Source organism: Sphaeramia orbicularis, chromosome 10 (genome assembly GCF_902148855.1).
Source record: "Sphaeramia orbicularis chromosome 10, fSphaOr1.1, whole genome shotgun sequence".
Lineage (NCBI taxonomy): Eukaryota > Metazoa > Chordata > Actinopteri > Kurtiformes > Apogonidae > Sphaeramia > Sphaeramia orbicularis.
This window is the reverse complement of record NC_043966.1, coordinates 49,810,554-49,828,587: the sequence shown is the minus strand read 5'-3', so window position 1 is coordinate 49,828,587 and position 18,034 is coordinate 49,810,554. Positions and strand designations below refer to the sequence as shown.

At 39.3% G+C, this 18,034-nt stretch overlaps 1 protein-coding gene across 1 annotated transcript; it reads left to right on the top strand.

The window, feature by feature from the left end:
* The first annotated feature begins 909 nt into the window (after positions 1-909).
* On the top strand, positions 910-17,555 carry hvcn1 (hydrogen voltage-gated channel 1). Its single transcript, XM_030146125.1, has 6 exons — positions 910-1,053; positions 6,297-6,518; positions 10,431-10,535; positions 12,634-12,865; positions 15,577-15,689; positions 17,200-17,555. The coding sequence occupies exons 2-6, from the start codon at positions 6,345-6,347 to the stop codon at positions 17,254-17,256; spliced, it is 681 nt and encodes a 226-aa protein (XP_030001985.1). The 5' UTR covers positions 910-1,053; positions 6,297-6,344; the 3' UTR covers positions 17,257-17,555.
* Positions 17,556-18,034: the final 479 nt, after the last annotated feature.

The window sequence follows — 18,034 nt, the reverse complement described above, 5'->3', positions numbered from 1 at the left end:
TTGCAGGTTGCAGGTCTTGAATTTATTTTGGAACCAGGAAAAGGTGACGGTCACTTACCATCCCCATTAAGGTGAGACCATAAAAAGATACTGTCATTGTAATTATCAGGGATAAAAATAATTCTCCATATACACTTGGGAAAATGGAGGAAATGAGATTGGAAACCAATCTACTTTGGTTTACAACATTTTAATTTTCTGTCCACACAATTTCCTGGCATGAAACCCTGATGCATGTCAGCAGTAAACTGAAGAGATCTAGGAAATGGCTTGACTAAACCTGAATTTGGAACATTCTGGACATGGAATTTCAATCTAAGTGTGGATGGCAGGTCCAAGTTTGAACACATCCTTACTCAATGTTTTCCTACATATGTGTCGCTGCAACAGCACCTCTGGACTCAGGAGCACTGTCTTCAGACCTAAACTTTATAGGCAGATAAAAGGAGGAGATGTAGCTTGAATATTACACTTTACAAGTGTGTAAATGATTTCATGAGGATACAGAGGCCACTCTAACAGCGTGTCCATGGGAAATGGAGCCATACTGTACTTACAAGGACCAACTGTAACACACAACAATTTCCCCTGGGATTAATAATATATTCTGATTCTGATTTAAACAGATTCTGATTTGAGGTTTACATGTGTGAATGAGGAAACAGCATTAGAAGTGATGATTTCCATTGGAGTAATGATCCTATTTAACAAAAGGATGTGATGTGGCTGAATGATGTTCTGTGGTTCAGTTTGAGGAATTAAGCGTTTAACATGGAAGACGTGATGAACTTCGTCTAGGAAAATGAACATTAGATAAACTCCAACCAAGCCAAGTTACAGTCGTTGAATGCATTTGTGTGCGTAACAGTGCCTCGGAGTGATGATGGACTTCTAGAGCCTTCCAGGAGTGAGACTCTGTGGGATCAGGACAGACCAGGGGCTGGTCTGATGGTAGGAAGGCGGAGTCTCGTCTTCTGTGACTTGAACAGTTTCCTCTGAACATACCGCAGTTGTTTTACGCACGTCTTCAGGACAAAAGTGGAGATAAATCTGGTAAGGGCTTCCACGCCAGTACTTTTATTCTACTAGTGCGTCACATTTTCTCCGGGTACAAGTCAGTGAACTGGAGCTGAAATCTGACTACTAAACTTTATACTGTCTGTAAAAAAAAAAATGCTTGGTTGGCAAAAACAAATGAAACGGATGTTTTCATCACGAGTCTCCGCGTCCTGATTAAGAAATGGAGAGAAGGAGTAAGATCATGTTTAACTATTAAAAAACACAAACAGGATAAATCTGTGTTTTACACCCGAGGATTAGTTAAATCAGTTCAACCCCAAATTGAACATTTCCTGGACAGGAGGACACACTTTAACTAGAATTTACCCCATATTTCTGCTCCTTCTTTACTGTGTATCAGGACGCACTAGAGCCGGACCGAACCGAACCGACCAGGTCTAACCCGTTCACTAACGGACTGGACCGGGTTTCTGTACCCGGTCCTACTCACAGTCTGTAGTTTTGAGTTTATACAGGTTAAAGTCAGGTTTACATCCAGATGAGTCCAACCAACTTCTACATTTTTGCGTGTTTTGTTTGTTGTTCCTTTTTTCTCTTTGGTCGATTTTATTTTGCATCTTTTTGTTGATCTTTAACCTCGAGTCAAACTGAAGTTTTTGGTTTTTTTTTCTTTTAGAAAATATTTGTAGAAAAATAACCCACCTGTTGTCTCATGATTTAGTGTTTAGTTTATTTCCTTTATTTAGGGATGCACCACTTTTTTCCAGACCAAGTACAAGTACTTACATTTGAGTACTTGCGAGTACCGATACGAGTACTTAATAATCCCATTCCAGTTGTTAGTTCCTTTTGTAAATGTGCTTTATTGTCGGTGTCAGTAGTCTGACTGGAACAAAGTGCTGCTACTGACATTTAATGCGTTGGAATGAGCGTTTCTCAATTAATCCACCAGGGGGCACCGCTCTGAATTAACCATACTGGATAAATGCCACAAAGAAGAGTAAAGTTTAATGAAAAGAAGAACGTCAGTAATAACAAACATGTAGACTACACAGGTAACACTAATGTGATATTAATATTGCAGCGTTTTCTTGATAAGGTTTAAAAGCGAAGCTTCAGCAGGTAGAGAAAAGTGAAACGAGCGATAAGTTTGGTTTTCACTTCCGCTGGCGGCGGTCCACACCGCTCCGTACCCCCATAATATTATCAGTAGGATGGAAACCGGCCCAGCCCTGGGTAGTTGTCCTAAATCTGTCAGTAGTTTTCCCCTAACTCACACAGTGGCTCTTTGAACAGATCCTCCACCTCCACGGTTCCGCGAGTATTCTCCGTCTGGGTACGCATCCACCAGCACCTGGAAAACGGATGGAATGTACGCAGAGGACGGACAGAACGCTGCGTCCGTATCTGTCTGTGTCTTTAACGTTACTTGCAGTCAGCGTTACTTTTATCACAGTCATTTATTTCATGAAATCTCCACACTCTTCACACTACCCACACATTTTTCCTCCTCCTCGTACCTGCTGCACTGAACTGTGAATGTCACAAGGCCGTAAGTGGTATCAGTGCAGTTGTATCGGATTACTTTTACGAGTACGAGTACAAGTACACACACTGAGTATTGGAGCCGATGCCCGATACTGGTATTGGATCAGTGCATCCCTACTTTATATTGACTTTTTGGGCTTTTACAGTGGAAACCTCAGGGAAGCCCAGACCTCCCTTTACCCAGCCACCTCTTAGGTTCTCCAGAGGGACCCGAGGCGTTCTCAGGCCAGCTGAGAGATCTAATCCTTCCAGCTGTCCTGGGTCTCCCCAATATCTCCTCCCATTTGGACATGTCCAAAGCATCTCACCAATGAGGCATCCAGGAGGCGTAATGACCAGATACCCATATCACCTCAGCTGCTCCTCTGGATGTTTAAGAGCAGCAGCTCTACTTGAAGCCCCTTCCGGATGGGCAAACTCCTCACCCACCCACCTTGTGGAGAAAAATAATTTTCACAGCATGCATCCACATTGTTGTTCTTGGGTCTTTACCCATAGCTCATAACCATAGGTGAGGAACGTAGACTGACTACTACATTCAGAGCTTCGCCTTTTCGCCATGTCTGATCAGTACTCAGTCTTCTGTCAGTCTCCCGCTCCATCCTTCCCTTTTTCATGAACAAGACCCCAAGATACTTAAACTCCTTCCCCTGTTGGCAGAAACTCTTCCCCAACCTAAAAGCTGCATTCTTCCATTTTCCACACTTGGAGGTGCTCATCTTGTTTTTTATCTAGAACTGGAGATCCTAGCTTGATGAACCCAACAGGACCACATCATCTGCAAAAAAAGAGAGTTGTTATCCCGAGGTCACCAAATCAGACACCCCCCATCCCCTGGCTGCACCCACAAATTCTGTCCATAATCGGTGATAAAGGGCAGTCCTGGATGAGTCCAACCTGCACCAGTAACAAGTCTGACTTACAAGTGGTAATCTGAATGAAGCTTTGCCTCTGTTCAAACAGGGACCAAATAACCTGTAGCAGTGGTGCATGAACCCCATAGTCTTGGAGCATCCCTTCCAGGAGACCTAGAAGGATATGGTCCAATGCCTTTACAAAATCCACAAAACCTGTGGACTGGATGGACAAACTCTAGTTGCATCTATTATGCAATTTTCATGTTGATGTATAGTCGCTGAATCATTCAAATAAAAAAAATTGTCATCAGCTTTTTTTAGGACCAAAATCAGCTTTTGAGCGTAAAATAAAAAGTGATTTTATTATTTTTGGACTGTTCTGAACATTTTTCTCATGATTTCTCATCCTTGTTTGTGATTTTAAAGAATTTAGATTCTTTCACTTCTGTGTAGATACAGTAGTTTGCAGAAGGACTTCAGAGGCATAGATTGAATGGTGATATTCTGCAGATGTCTCTTAGCTTTTCCCGGTAACTACAGTGGTTCAATCATTGCTGTTTCAAAAATATGTTGCAACCATAAAAAGGAGAACTAACTTAGATTGTCTAACATGTGGAGTAATGTGGCCGGATGCTGACAGCAATTGCAAAACACTGACAATAAAAACAGCTGTCATCATAGCTGGGACAAGCTGATTTAATTTAACAACAATGGTCATTTTTGGAATCTAATATTAAATTGTCGTGTAATTTACAATATATGGTACACATTTTGTTTTTATGGATATTTTGGTTAATCTGTATTATTTTCTGTCATATATTAGGATAATTTAACAGTTCTTTTCCTAGTTTTGGCATATTTGGACCATAGTCTAAAAGCTAGAGGTCAGAAGTGAGTTAGTTATACATACAACATTACTGTAGTTCAATATAGTTTCAGTTGTCTGGACTTTACTGGAGAATTAATTTTTTCATCAACTTTTTTTTTCTTTTACCTTCTCCATTTCAACAGAAATATCTGTACATTCTACACCTTACAAGGGCTGGGCAATATATTGAATGAATTTAGTTAATCTAGGTTTTCCTTGAAAAACAAGATTATTTCTCTAGAGCAGGGGTTCCCAAAGTGGGGTATGCATACCCCCAGGAGTACTTGGAAGAAGCCCAAGGGGTACATGACTTTTTTTTTTTTTTGAAATATACATTAAATAAGTCATCATGTACTGAATACAAAATAAACGCGTGGTACCAGACACAACAAACCCTGCCCCTCACACATATTGTAACTTATTTTGGCATCAATCTAGCTGATGCCATTATGTCTATGTGTGTGCTGATGTCAGCATATCAGTTGCCTCTATATATGTGCCGAATGTGAAGTAAATTTAAACAAAATTGATGTTTTAATAGACATTTGAACTTTTGCCCATTATAAGTAAATGGGAGAAATGGGTATTTTTTTGGTTCTGTTTGTTTGTTTGTTTGTTAACACTCTAGCAGCAAAACTATTGGTTGAATTCATACCAAATTGGGTTTATAGATTGCCAGCGACCTAGAATAGATCTGAATACATTTTGGGAACAGTAGGTCAAAGTTTGAATTTTTTTATAATCTTTTTTTTTTTTATCCATTTACTTATAATGGATGAAATTTCACATGTCTGTATCAGCAAAACTATTGGTTGAATTCATACCAAGTTGGGTTTATAGATTACCAGTGACCCACAATAGATGTGGTCACATTTTGGAAAAAGTAGATCAAAGTAAAACATTTTTTATGAATTTTTAAAATCTTTTTTCTTCTCCCATTTACTTATAATGGGTGAGATTTCAAATGTTTATAAAAACATCAATTTTGTTTAAATTTACTTCACACTTAGCACATATATTGAGGCAATTGATATGCTGACATCAGCACATACTGTACATAGACATGATGACATCAGCTGGATCAATGCCAAAAAATAAGATTCAGTACATGCAAGGGGCGGGGTTAGTTGTGCTTGGCACCACTTGTTGAAAATGAGTTTGAGTAGCTAAGTAATTTTTTTTTGTTGCCGAAAGGTTCATTTATTAATTCATGACCAATTTATTTATTTTTCTTATCAATGAAAGAGGGCACTTTTCAGTTTATATTTTGCACACAAAATTTACTAAGTTCATGTAGCCAGAGAATAGCAAATTAAAATCAGAAACGTTCATAAGATTGAAAAAAAAAAAAAACACCCACTCAGCCAAGCTCTACTCATGCTTATTAAAACAGTGTCATTTAGTTTTTAATATTAATGTGTGAGGGGAATTATGCATTATTTTTATTTTGCCACACTCTTTCATATCATCAAAACTAATTTTAACCTTTAATAGATACAACAGTAAGACATATTGACACAACAAATGATTAAGTGGTTCTCTTTTTCATTTTATAGATAGATAGATAGATGAAGTAAATCATAGTACAATAGTACAATATAAGACATCAGCTGTTTCAGATATCATATATATTGTCAATGCAAGCAGCTTAATGTGGTCATTCAGGCATATACCTGTACAATTACACACAGTATCATCAAAAAAAGTAAAACATGCAGGTAAGTCAACAAGCGCATTATAGGCTATTCAAACAGACTACTAACCTGACTCATTGATTAGCCTGATGATTGATTTATGTGAAACATTGAATAAAAAAGACAACAATCTGGGCTCTTATTTGACAAAACAAAAGATGTGCCAGGAAGTAAAAAAAATTAACACAATGTACAAGATGATATGAAAATTTGTATGGTGATAAGGATTGTAGTCCTATTTCCCAGGTGACAGCACCTGGGATTTCCTGAATAAACAGAAAATGAATGAGGTGGTTGTGTTGTTCGCAGAGGTGAGCTGAAGTCGTGGAAGTGGTTGTTTCCTTCAGAGCCTGAGTCATGGCTCAGTACCTGAGGTATTTCACCACCGTGGGTGACGAGCAGCCGGGTCAGTGGGAGGAAGAGGAGCTACACGAAGCCAGCGAGGAGCTGAGTCCGGCCACCGGTCAGTTCCCCACCACTCTCACCTTCAGGGAGTCCCTGTGCAGGCTCTACAGCTCTGAGCGTTTCCAGGTACATCCAGGCCAGACTGTGTCAGTGCGGTCAACAGAGACACTGCTTTGTACTGTTTCCTCCATTCTCAACACACATGTGGCTAAAGATAACATTCATTAACATCACTGCCATTCTGGTTTCCTCCTTCTCAATCTGGACTGAGTTGTAAAACACGTTTAAACCTGCTTAAATTAAACTCATGACTTAGATTTATCCACATTAAACAAACTGTATTGTGAATAATACACAAAATGAATAACCTACAATACTACATTGAATCCTAGCCAACAGTGGTGAGTTATGAGCAGCTGCTAGTGACATGGATACAATATTGGCAATAGCACAGGGATTAAAGTTCTCCGTCACCACAACGGATTTCCGTCAAATGGAAAAATTGAGGGGGGGAAAAAGTCAGATTGAAGTAACTTCCCCACGTGTTCAGCGGAGTCCAGTCGATCCTGTCCTGGGTGTGCAGGTGTTTAACACAGGCACAGGGGGCACAGGGGGCACAGGGGGCTGATAGGTTTAACAGTGATGATAATAAGATGACTTCTTTATTTTTATGTCGGGAGGACAGGTTGATGACTATTTCTCTTTGGAAGGAAACGCTGCTCATTCTGTGCCTCAGAAACACATGGACAAGTTCAGCTTTACCGAAGTTCAGCCTCCAGACTAACTGTAGTTTAGTGCAGACAAGAAGCTTTCATTATGAAAGAACCACAGCGAAAAGGGAAGAAGACACAACTGATCTACATGGATCTTCATGTTTGGGTTCATAGCTTATCTCCTCTTGCCGGTATATGACTAGTGTGTGTGTGTGTGTGTTTCTGTTTGTGTGTATGTGCCCTTCCCGTGCGTGCGGCTGTGCGCGCCGCGGCCTCACGCGGTTGCGCGCCCGACTGCGGAAGTGCTTTATTTTGACCCGTTTAGCATCTTATTTCTATCTGTGTGGTACAGTACGAAGATAAAACTGAATGAATGAGTAACACCCTTGCTATTTGCAAAGCCACTGTATTTTAAATACCCTCAGAGAGGATCTGGAACGGAATATAATTTCTGTTTCAGTTGACGTAATTTCTTCCAATCAGAACATGATATTGGCGGGGGGGGGGTTGTGGACGCAGGTTTGACGACGTACAGATTATTTTGGCTAGCATATACGACATCATGGACACGTTTGTAGAGGAAGGTGCTGAAGTGGTAACTATTGAGAGATGCGTGAAAAATAGATGGAGGTGGGCGTGGCTTGATGAGAAGGGAGACGATGGAACTCCAATTAGATCATGGTGCAAAAAAATGAAGCAGCCTGGTGCCTGCATGTGCGTAGCTTGCCACAAGAAAATTCTGTATGGTTCCAATGGTAAATAAAAAAGTCCTGATCCGCCATCAATCTGAGAAGCTGAAGATTAGTTGGTTAGGGTTACATTTACACAGACATTTTCCCCAAAATTCATGTGCTGTTGGAGTTGGAGTTATGTTTTAGGAGTTCCTAAATTGTTAAATAAAAAGTTTTTCTCTCATTTTTTGCAGTAAGCTTTTCTTCTAGTTATTATTTTCACTTGCTTCAAAGGTTTTCATACCTTTAAAATTAACCAGAGAGCACCAAAATTGACCTGAAGCTTTAAAAATTTTCTGGGGGAGGACCCCCAGACCCCCCACCAATACCACTCATGACATTTTTTCTATCCATGTTACTAATCTTCTACACCTGTACACTCTCCCATTCAGTGGGTTTTACAGTATTGCCAAATTTGACTATATAAACTTGTACGCTGTAGTAGTATTGTATTGCATCATTTTTAATAGTGGCCAATGATTTTGACCAGAAGAAAATTTTCAGTCAGATGAAAAATTTTTGCTTTAATCCCTGCAATAGCATTTTTGACCGATGTAAAATGTAAGTTATAACCGGGGTGCGATTTGTCAAAAAAACAGAGGGGGGATGAGGGAGGGTAAAATTCATTCAGCAGAAGTAGGGATGTGGAAACCAGAGGGGGGCGGTTGATCCTCCCCATCCCCCTCAGCAAATCGCACCGTGGACATAACCACATAATTAGAATTATACATAATAATATTTCTGCACACTTATCTATATATATTTATTTTACTTATCATATTGATATTTACATATACATACATACATACATATCACATACATACATATATACATATCATAGAAATTGCTTGTTCTAATTGTTTTGAGTATTTTTATATATATATCAGTGGCGATTTCTCATAGACTGCAAGGGAAGCCCGGCTTCCCCTAAAATTCCGAAAATTAAATGGTTAAATATGTACGGTTGTGTTGACATTTTATTGACTACAAATGTGTTAGAACACGTTCATCTCAAAGATGAGTTCGTTCAGAATCAGCTTTATCACAAAGCAACGGACGCAGTGTTGTTCACTCCTCATACATTCCCATTGCGCTGTTTTCTCATACAATCTCTGCTCAGTGCATTTGCCCATAGACGCCCGGCGTCTATGGGCTTCAATGGGACTGAGTGGAACAGTTTTTTTCACTGCCTCAAAACTGGACGGTGATTGGATAAATGCCACGATGTTGTCCCGTCCCCGGACGCTGGGCATCTCTGGGGGTGAATGGAGCTGTGGGCAGAGCTCAGCCAGGCTGGACGCCAGAATCCCACGTACTGATTGGATGATCAGTCGAAAGGCCAAATCACATTTGATTGACAGTTATTTTGAGATCTACTCCTTCACTGACACAGTTCAGTTTAATACCGTCGCGCATTCTGCTGTGAAATCGAGCGAGAAACCACTACAAAATTACTCGTTCATTTCTTGCACTGTAAATAAAACACACTCACTGGACTTCCTTGTTTCAATTTAACATAATTTAAGCATTTTCTTGTTTCAGTTACATAATTTAATCATTTCTTCTTCGAGTTTAATATCGTTTTGTAGACAGTTAAATCAATCAAACTGTCGGCTAGGTCGGAGTGAAAGGAGCATCTCTTGTTTGAAAAGGCTGAAGTCTTACACTCGCAACACAATGGGCCAAGGCAATTTAAACAGCCCACCTCTGCTGGTCATTGACAGGACACTGGTCAAGTCCCTGGAAAAGATGCCTACTTGGTACGATAAGGTTACTGACCATTTTCTTAAAAAGGAAAGGAGGGTCGAATTTATGTTTAAATAACTTGACAATTTTTTTTGATGTAAGCCGACAATGAGCTTCCCCTGTCTGAAGGACAAGCAGCTGCCACTGATTATATACAGGGTGGGGAAGCAAAATTTACAATATTTTGAGGCAGGGATTGAAAGACAGTGTATGACCAATTAGTTTATTGAAAGTCATGAGAATTTATTTGCCACAAGAAAATTTACATAATAGAAAATGTTTTTATTCTATTTTATTAATAGTATCTTCCAGACTTTCTCGTAATAGTTTTGCTCATAGTCATTCTCTTCTTTACATTATAAACAGTCTTTATGGACACTCCAACTATTTTTGAAATCTCCTTTGGTGTGACGAGTGCATTCAGCAAATCACACACTCTTTGACGTTTGCTTTCCTGATTACTCATATGGGCAAAAGTTTCTGAAAAGGTATGGATAATAGTATTAGGTATGATTATGACATCAATATATGTTTGGTTTCAAAACAATTGACGTAGTGCCTGCTGAGAAAGAACAACTAAATGTTCATTGTAAATTTTGCTTCCCCACCCTGTATATATATATATTTGTATGTATGTGCATGTGTGTGTGTGTGTGTGTGTGTATTTAGAGCTATACATATTCATGCTCCCAAACCTACATCCCATTCCATTTGTCAAAATATGGTTACCTCCGGCTCAAAAATAAATAATAATCATTAAAAAAAAAAAAAAAAAAAAAAAAAAATTCTACAGTCAAATGAAAGTCATGTGTAAAGGAGACCCATCTGTCTTGACTCTTTGCTTTCAGGTGCTGGTCGTGTGTTTGGTCATCCTAGATGCCATCTTTGTTCTGGCAGAGCTGCTCATAGATCTCTCTGTTATTGAATTGGAACATGGCCATCTTGCTCCCGAGGTGAGTAGGAAATTTTAATTTCAAACACTTTCAGCATAAGTGTCAAACATCCACACATTCTTGGTATAAATGAAAAGTATAGATTCAGTGTAGGTCCTTGAAGGTCATAGTTTCTTTTGTGATGCTTCATTTATCCTGAAAAGCACAGTTAGATTTTGGAGCCACATGTGCTGCCTACAAGTTGACGTCCCATACTTCTCAACATTTTCTGAATTAGGGTTGTACAATAACCTTCATTCTCCCAAGACACTTAGTTTTTTGTATGTTTGTGGACGAGTTTCACAGCTTTATTTAACCTATGAAGACCTAAACATCAACGATCCACCTAAACCAGTGGTTCCCAACCTTTTTTGGCTTGTGACCCCGTTTTAACATCACAAATTTCTGGCGAACCCAGACATTCAAAACAATACTTTTTTTTTTTTTTTTTTCTAAAATTAATGTGTTTTTGGTCATGTTTGCTATACTATGTAACAAATAAACATTAATCTTAGAGGACATTTAGTCTATATAATGTATATTATTATGGACAGTTTGTCATGTCTTTTATGTATTGGGATTGTCTCTGTCAACTCACCATAAATTTTTTATTAGCAAGTTGTTGTTTTTTTTTTTACATTTTTATAAATTACTAGAAATTTCAGGCAACCCCATTTGAATTCCAGGCGACCCCACGTGGGGTCGCGACCCCAAGGTTGAAAAACACTGACCTAAACAATCTACTGATGTGAATGTTTAATACCTGTCGATCCACTAATCGTATCAATACATGTAAATAATTGGTGTAAAAGTAGTTTGTCATCTTTTCACGGTCCTCACATATGACCCATTTGGGCATTTAGAGGCTCCGTAGTGAATGTGAAGACTGTCATCTTCTACAAGACTGATTCACTAGTAAAACCCATGGAGTTTGATCAACGACTGGATGGACACACAAGTCACTTTTTCCTTATTTTTTCCTAATGTGATATAATAACATTTAAATTTACTCTGAGCTTTAAGATCTGCATGATCAGTGAATTAAATATAGGAAAATACAGGGGTTTACACTGAAAAATGCAAAATGTAGAGGATAATACAGAAAAATGTATACACACTTTAAACTACTACTTTACAATTGTAAAGTAGGTGTTTATTAAAATTCATTTAATTTTCAAAATGTAATAGAATTTACAAACATCATTTTATTGTTTTGTGTGTTCTGCCTGTTCTCAAACTGACGTCCGTTCTGGTCCAGACACTGCTGACAACGACAACCAATGGAGTCGCACACATCACGAAACAATTCCCTTGGTATTTGCGTGCGTTCACGTTCAATGGCTGCTCTCAATTCAGCGACTGTAGCAGGTCTCATAGCATAGACTTTGTCTTTTAGGTATCCCCATAAAAAAAGTCTAGTAGTGTGAGGTCTGGAGAACTGGACAAACAGGTGGATTGGACGGAGGGGTTTGGTTGAATACCCTCCGCGTTCACCAGACCTCACACCACTAGACTTTTTTTTTATGTGGATCCCTAAAAGACAAAGTCCACGCTATGAGACCTGCAACAGTCGCTGAATTGAGAGCAGCCACTGAACGTGAAATCACACAAATACCAAGGGAATTGTTTTGTGATGCATGCGATTCCATTGCTTGGCGTTGTCAGCAGAGTCTGGACCAGAACGGACGTCAGTTTGAGAACAGGAGGAACAGACAAAACAATAAAATGATGTTTGTAAATTCTATTACATTTTGAAAATTAAATGAATTTTAATAAACAGCTACTTTACAATTGTTTAAAGTGTGTATACATTTTTTGGGACACCCTGTATTGCAATAAATAGTGATAAATCACTTGGGAGAGAAAAAAAAATAATTGGAAATTGTTGTGGGTTTTTAAGGGTTTAAAAAAAAGCTGTCCACTGCAAAGGACATTTTTTTAAAAAAAATGTAAAATGGTTGTTCCATGTTTTCACTCCAGACATGTTTTTCATGTAAAAAAAAGTATAAACTTGTACTGTCCTGGGTCTCAGGAGGTTAAAATTAAAAGATTTTTTCAAATACCAGGGGTACCTTACAATCTGGTTGTACAGTTTCCATAAGTTGATGTTCCTTTGCAGGTCTTTCATTACCTGAGCCTGGCCCTCCTCACCTTCTTCATGGTGGAACTGGTTGGAAAGCTGTATGCTTACCGCCTGGAGTTCTTCCAGCACAAGTTTGAAGTGTTTGATGGCGTGGTGGTGATCGTGTCCTTCGTGCTTGATGTCGTCTTCATCTTTAGAGAGGATGCCTTTGATGGGATGGGTCTTCTCATTTTGCTGCGACTCTGGAGAGTGGCTAGAATTATCAATGGTGAGTGCACATGTAGAAGGTGTGGACGCCATAACAAGAACAGTCATTCCACCAGTCTGACAGAAAATATATTCATTTTATTTTTTGTTGGATGTTCTGGCATGAGACTTGGTGCTGACATCCATGTGTCTTGCAAAGTTAATTGTATTTTTATCTTATATATATTTCAGTTACATATACTTTTATTACAGAATAATTGTAAACTATATGTTAAATGATGATTTAGCACAATTTTTACTCCATTAAAAACAGTGGATGGACTATGGTCTTTCTGAGTTGCATATGGGGGACCAAACTTCATCAAACAACATGTGGAGTTTGTGTTGAACAATATGGATGATGTTACCAATGCTGAGCTGTATAATTTTGATATGTCTGTCTAACTTAAAAATAAGTATGCACAATAAACTCTGCAGGTTACAGGTTAGACTTTCAGCATGTGAATGCCATAAATGTATTTTTTAAGTAAATATAGTAAACAGATGCTGAAGTTTCACAGTTCTTACAGTCTTATGTATCATTTTTGACTTTCTGCCAGTTGTTCTTGTGTGAATTTTCAATGTGCACTTAAAAAATGTCCTTGGGGGAAAATGTCAAAATATCAGGAGACTGTGATGTACATTGAATGCAGTCATGGATAAAAGTTTTGGCAGTGACACAAATTGACTTTTTGCATAAATGTGATTTGTTTGCCAGTGTAAGTCTTTGAAGTTTCTAAACCATGTGTAGTTACCTCTATGACACATGCCAAAAAAGTTAAGCAAAGCTTATAAAAACGATGTATATGTCTCTGCCAAAAAATGCAAAACCATATGAAAATGACAACAAAATGCCATTGTGTATGAAGAGCTGCAGAAACAAATGTCAGACAAAAGGCTTTGACAAACAAAGAGTTAGAGTGGGCTCAGCCACATCCCCGGTGCTCACCTTTAACACCGGAGCTCCACAGGGATGTGTGCTGGGCTCTTTCCTGTACACTCTATACACCAATGACTGCATAAGCCCATCACCTACTGTCACATATCTCAAATATTCAGATGACACAGCAATCCTCACATTTCTTTCTGACACCAACTCTACTCCGGACTATCACAACACAGTCACACATTTCACCCAGTGGTGCTTTGACAACGATCTTCAAATCAGCGTCAGTAAAACCAAAGAGATAGTGTTCAGCCCCCCCCTCACCTCAGTACCCCACCATCACTGACAACCAGACAGTTGAAACTGTAGACAGTTTTAAATACCTTGGAATAACATTGGACAATAAACTCAGTTTTGTTCACCACATCACAGACATTCAGAAAAGAAGCCAACGACGACTGACAGTAATCAGAAAACTGAAAGCCCTCTGTGTTGCCTCCCACCTACTGTTACTTCTCTACAAGAGCATCATCCAACCGGTCCTCCTCTACTGCTCCGCATGCTTCTTTTCCATGATCTCAGTCACCAACTGAACAAAACTAGCCCGCATCACACACCTTGCCACCAAAATCATCGGTCTTCCCACACCTAACCTCACAGAACTCAACAACAGATCCATAAGACACTTTGCAGTCTCAATAGAACAGGACAGGACACACCCACTCAATCAGTACCTCATCCCACTACCCTCAGGCCATAGATACCAGACATTATCCTTCAGAAGAGTTCGCTTGGGAAGGAGTTAAATCCCTGCAGCCATAGCCACTTTAAACAACAGACCCTGCTGATATTCTCCACCTCCCATATCTGTTGCCATGTCTGCCACAACTAAGTGTTTTCGTGATGTGTGTGTCTTTCTTGTGTGCTTTTCTTTTCTATCTGATGTCGATGTGTGTGTTGTTGTGACAAATCCTATGTACAGTCATATGGAAACAAATATCCCTTCTGGGACAAATAAAGTCTAAGTCTGACAGGGAAGTTTGACAGTGTTGTAAGAGTGAGTCAGACATTGTTCAGCGGTTCAGATGGCAAAGGTCAAGCAAGCTTCAGGTTTTTGGACACAATGGGTAAAATGGACTGGTTATTTACTCTGTCACCTCCTCAGTCAACCTCCCAGGTTGAATGTTATCGTACAGAATACTACATCTAATGTGTCTAAAGTTGAAAAATTCATCATATGGATGAAAAGAGACACATTCACATTTTCTTTTGCTCGTTTTCTGAAAATTGGGATAAAATTTCCTTTTCTGAAAATTCAATTTTCGTTTTCTGAAAATTGGGATAAAACTGCATCCAGTTTGACCAGCTATGACCACCTTGATGGAAACCCTCCTAGTATCACATTAACATATAATTGCATTCACATTTGTATTCAATTTGAAGTTAAAATATGGGACATGGTTCTCAATAAATGGCATTTGGAGTTGTAAGAGGTGTAACAGGAACCATAAATATCAGATTCATCAATTATTCTTGCATTACAATCTGTTCATACATTTCTCACTTTATAGCAGTTAAAGGCAAATATGAGTTTCTGAGGTCACAAAAATACTCTACCTATGATCACTATCATGTAGTTTGTTCAACCTGGCCTCCCAAAGAGCATATGTGTTGAAAGGTTTGTGAATTTCTGTCAACCCATTCCTGAGATAGTAATGTGGACCAACTGAACACCGTCTTCTAGAGATGCACTGCAGACCCTCCTAAAGCAGAATCCCTGCTCACTGCTCACTCTCGTTGCAAGCTGGACTCTGACTGTATTCTTGTGTATTGTGAATGTGCTGCAGGGATCCTGGTCTCAGTGAAGACCCGTGCGAACCAGAAGCTCCACAAGCTGAAGGAAAGCTATGACCACCTCGTCCAGAGAGTCACAGAGCTACAGGAGCGCAACGACAAACTGGTGACTCCTCATACTCTGTCCACATTCAATCAACTTGGGTTCAGATTTCCAATACTCTGCATAAGGTTGCATCATTTCCTTCATATTTTTACAGTTAATCTGCCTCTGCTCACAGACAGCTATGCAAAATATGTAGCACCTCTATAGATTTACTGGATTGCCTCAAGATTGAATATTTAGTCTGTGCAGTATAGCATTAGCAAGACAGTAGCATGATAGCTGGTATAACTTTTGATTCGCTAAGGCAGAAAATTCACAGGTCTAATTGGTATATTTAGAAAAGGCAGCATCCCATTTAGGTGGATCTGGGCATGCTGATACTAATAGAACAGAACCATTTTTCATTTTGGCATCATGTACAGTAGCAAGAAACAGTATATGAACCCATTGATAATTTCTAGTTTTCTACATGAATAGGTCATAAAATGTGATCTGCATCTATGTCAAGTACAAACACAATGTTCTTAACCAAGTTACACATATCAGTTATAATATTTAGTTTTAAAATTTTGAACACATCCATTAAACACACACAGTACTGCTGGGAAAAGTAAGTGAATCCTTAGGGTAATAACTCCAAAACCAGCTAAATGGAGGCAGCAGGTAACAAGCCTCAAGTCCAGTCAAACAAATCAATAACTATTTCAGCCAGATGTGGAGCTGGACCACTGGATTAGGGTCATATTAGTATCCAAACACTGAACTTTTAAGGAAGTGATGCACCCTCATGTAGATCCATTACCTTAAATCTGAAACAGTAACAAGTACTGCTACACTGATTAGTTTTATGTCAGTTATGTTGGTTATAAGTTTGACTTTATTTCATTTCCATGAAGTTAGAAACACCCTTCACTGAGAGACTTGTGGGAGTCTGGGATGGGATATTTCTAATGTCCCTGTCCTCACAGAGCTAAAACTAGTGTTATTTATTTAATATTATTATTTTATTTATTTAATTACCTCCGCCAAGGAGGTTATGTTTTTGCCAGGGTTTGTTTGTCTGTCTGTTAGTGTGCAACATAACTCAAAAAGTTATGGACAGATTTTGATGAAATTTTCAGGGTTTGTTGGAAATGGGATAAGGAAGAAATGATTAAATTTTGGTGGTGATCGGGGGTGGGGGGGGCCCACGGGAAGGGGCCACTGATCAGCCTTGGCGGAGGTCTGCGCTCTCCGAGTGCTTCTAGTATTATTATTACTTCGGGAGGTTTTTTTTTTTTTTTTTTTTTTGGGGGGGGGGTTGTTTGTTTTTAATGTTATCTTGCAGTATCGTTATTATTGTTAATGTTTTGTTTGACTGTTGAGTGTTCTTAAGAAGGAAATGTAAGGGTGAATCACATTGTTTTTATGCTTGTAAATTGATACAGTATGTCTGTTTGGAATAGGAGGACCCCAGGAAGAGTAGCTGATGCCCTGCATCAGCTAATGGGGATCCTAATAAATAAATAGTGTAAATATTCTGATGTCCTTGACCCACCCTCTGTGTCTCTTCCATCTCCATCTGCTGTAGGGACAAGAGAACCAGAAACTCCAAGTGCTCCTGAAGAAGCATGGCATAGATTACTGAATCATCAGCCTGTTGTGAAGTCACTGTTCTGCATTTCCACACCACGTGGGTTTAATTCATGCCTTCATACGCTTTTTACATCTGACTGAGTTGCCACTGCTCGTAATCATACTCTGTACTACTTGGCACATTACCTTTAGACTAACTTATGCAGGCTTTCTGTTGTAGTTGTCATATGCCGTGTTTCCACTACGTGGAACCGGCTCGACTTGGCTCGACTCAGGTACCAGGTCCTATTCCTGGAGACCGTTTCCATTACAGGATACTACCGACTTTGCAGTACCTAGACGTCATAGCGATGCGGCACGTTACTTCCGTGTTGTCTGCTCAGAGAGTTGCTGATAAACTCACTCGTTGCCTGTTGTCTCATCAAGCTCATGCTGAATTTTTACATCTGAATCTCTTCGACAAACCATGGTGTAGTTTTGCGGGCTGTCATCATGTGGATTAACCTACCGCTATATTTACTGTCAACTTCCGCATCTGTTTTTTGTAGAACGGCGGGTCACAGAGACAACTCCGACCAATCTGTGGTCTGCAGTGTTTACACGTCACCTTTTAGTATCTGGTCCCCAGTCCTGGAACCTCGGTGGAAGTCATACCAAAAAACTAGTACCAGGTACCAGATTCCAGGTCCTTTTTCATAATGGAATGGCCGAGTTGAGTCGAGTCGAGTCGAGCCAATACCACGTAGTGGAAACACGGCAATAGAAACCAGTTTGAGGTGTGCATGTGGCAGATGATTTTCAGACATTTGGATGCTGCTGGACATGATTTT